Genomic DNA, 2,010 nt, shown 5'->3' on the forward strand with positions numbered 1-2,010 from the left:
CGGGAGTGTGGCCTCCAGGGTCTTGTCGCCTGCCTGCCTGAGGGGGCGGCTTCCCCCCAGCTCTGCCAGGGCCTCTACAAGCTGTGCCTGGGGGCAGGTATGACTTGGTTGTTCCCAGGGCGACACCTACCAGGGAAGCAGGGTAGGCGGGAAGGGCAGTCCTCCTGGCAGGCTGCTCAGGCCCCTGCGGCTGCCCCTCCAGACTGCCTGAGCCTCGCGGACCTGTTGGCCGTGGTGCAGCTGTCCCTCCAGGCCGACCTCAGTGTCCGGCTGGACATCTGCCGCCAGGTGAGAGAGAGAAAGAAAAGCCTGGGGGCCTGGGGCGGTCTGTGCTCTGGACGAGGGGTCTCTGGAGGCCTCCCCTGCAAAGGATGGGCCTGGGGCAGACTCCTTCACACCCTGTGCCCGCCTGCAGCTCTTCCACCTCATCTACGGACAGCCGGAGGTGGTGCGGCTGCTGGCCCCCCCCGGCCGCGGGGCATGAGCCTTCAGATGTCTTCCTGCCCTCGGAGGCCCCCCGCCCCGACCCCGATGCTTTCTACCAGGCTCTCTCCCCGTTCTGCATGCCCTTCGACCTGGGCCTGGAACGGGCCAGTGTGGGCTCGGGCACGGCTACCGCTCGTGGCGGGGGGACGGGGGGCCGCTGGTGGCGGCGGCAGTGGGACTCTTCCCCCCACCAGCCAGCCTGGCACACCTTCCCCGCTGGACGGGCCACGGCCCTTCCCTGCTGTCCCTGGCCGCCACAGCTCCAGTCTCTCGAATGTGCTGGAGGACAGCAGCCTCCCGGAGGCCACCGTCAGTGGGGACGACACCTCTAACACCAGCAACCCTCAGGTAGGTGGGCACACCCTCCGCCACACTCTGGCACCCCAGGAGGACGCCTCTTAGGTGCAGGGCTGGACACGGGAGCTTGTCCAAAGTGGTGGCCCTGACACCAGGCTGTAGCCACACTCGGGCCAGGGCCCCTTGGAGCTCTTGTCTGCTCCATGTGTCCCCAGGGCATCCTGGCACAAAGCCAGTCGCTCGGAGCCAGAGCAGGCTAGCTAGCCAGGCCAGGGAGAGCCTCACGAGAGGCTGGCGGCAGAGGCCATGAGGGACTCAGTGCATCACACCAAGATCCTGCCGTGCTTCTGGGCCTGGGGCTGGGCCTTGCTTCTCTGCGGATTCTCCCAGAGAATTCCATGACAGTTCCTGAGTCCTGTGGGGAGTGCGTAAGCTGCCTCGTCTCCTCCAGAGAGTCCAGGGAGACACCGCAATCCCCCTTGCATTCAGGCAGTGGCCAAGGTCTCAGATCTCTCTCCCAGGTCCTCGGCACTGGGCTAGCCCGTAGCTGAATGCTCAGCCTCCTGCCACCCCTGTGAGGGGCCAGGGTGCTGAGCTGGTAGTGCGGGGGGCAGCCTGATTCCCCTCTCCGCGGTGCCCACAGCAAACCTCTGAGGAGGAGTTGTGCAACCTGCTCACCAACGTGCTGTTCTCGGTGACGTGGCGGGGCGTGGAAGGCAGCGACGAGGCTGCCTGGCGGGAGCGTGGCCAGGTCTTCTCGGTGCTCACCCAGCTAGGGGCCTCAGCGACCCTCGTGCGCCCCCCAGACTGCATCAAGCGCAGGTGAGAGGGCAGCTCACGAGGGCGAGGGGGCAAGGAGGGCAGCCGGGCAGACACTGAGACCCTCACCCACCCCAGCCTCCTGGAGATGATGCTGGAATCAGCCCTGACGGACATCAAGGGGGCCCCCGTCGGGGCCCTGGCCAGCCTGACCCAGCAGGCTCTCTGGCTGCTGCGCCTGCTGCAGGACTTCCTGTGTGCCGAGGGCCATGGCAACCAGGAGCTGTGGAGCGAGAAGGTGCGGGCTCGGAGGGCGTGCACAGCTGGGCACGGGCGTGTTCGGGAGCGGGCTGGCTGGGAGGTGGATGAAGGATGTGTGTCTATGAGCGTGGGCTTGTTTGTACAGACCCTCCCTGCCTCCCCCCCCCCCCCATTTTCCCTTGCCCCCCTCCCCCTGACTCCCCCCCC

At 67.2% G+C, this 2,010-nt stretch overlaps 1 protein-coding gene across 1 annotated transcript in view; it reads left to right on the top strand.

The window, feature by feature from the left end:
- Positions 1-2,010, top strand: part of NBEAL2 (neurobeachin like 2) — a 28,919-nt gene that overhangs the window by 13,584 nt on the left and 13,325 nt on the right. Inside the window, 7 exon segments of the mRNA XM_027769293.1 lie at positions 1-97; positions 203-288; positions 416-459; positions 461-614; positions 616-834; positions 1,427-1,605; positions 1,681-1,842. Of these exon segments, the coding sequence (XP_027625094.1) occupies positions 1-97; positions 203-288; positions 416-459; positions 461-614; positions 616-834; positions 1,427-1,605; positions 1,681-1,842 (941 nt within the window).

Source organism: Tupaia chinensis, unplaced genomic scaffold, assembly GCF_000334495.1.
Source record: "Tupaia chinensis unplaced genomic scaffold, TupChi_1.0 Scaffold149184_1, whole genome shotgun sequence".
Classification (NCBI taxonomy): Eukaryota; Metazoa; Chordata; class Mammalia; order Scandentia; family Tupaiidae; genus Tupaia; species Tupaia belangeri.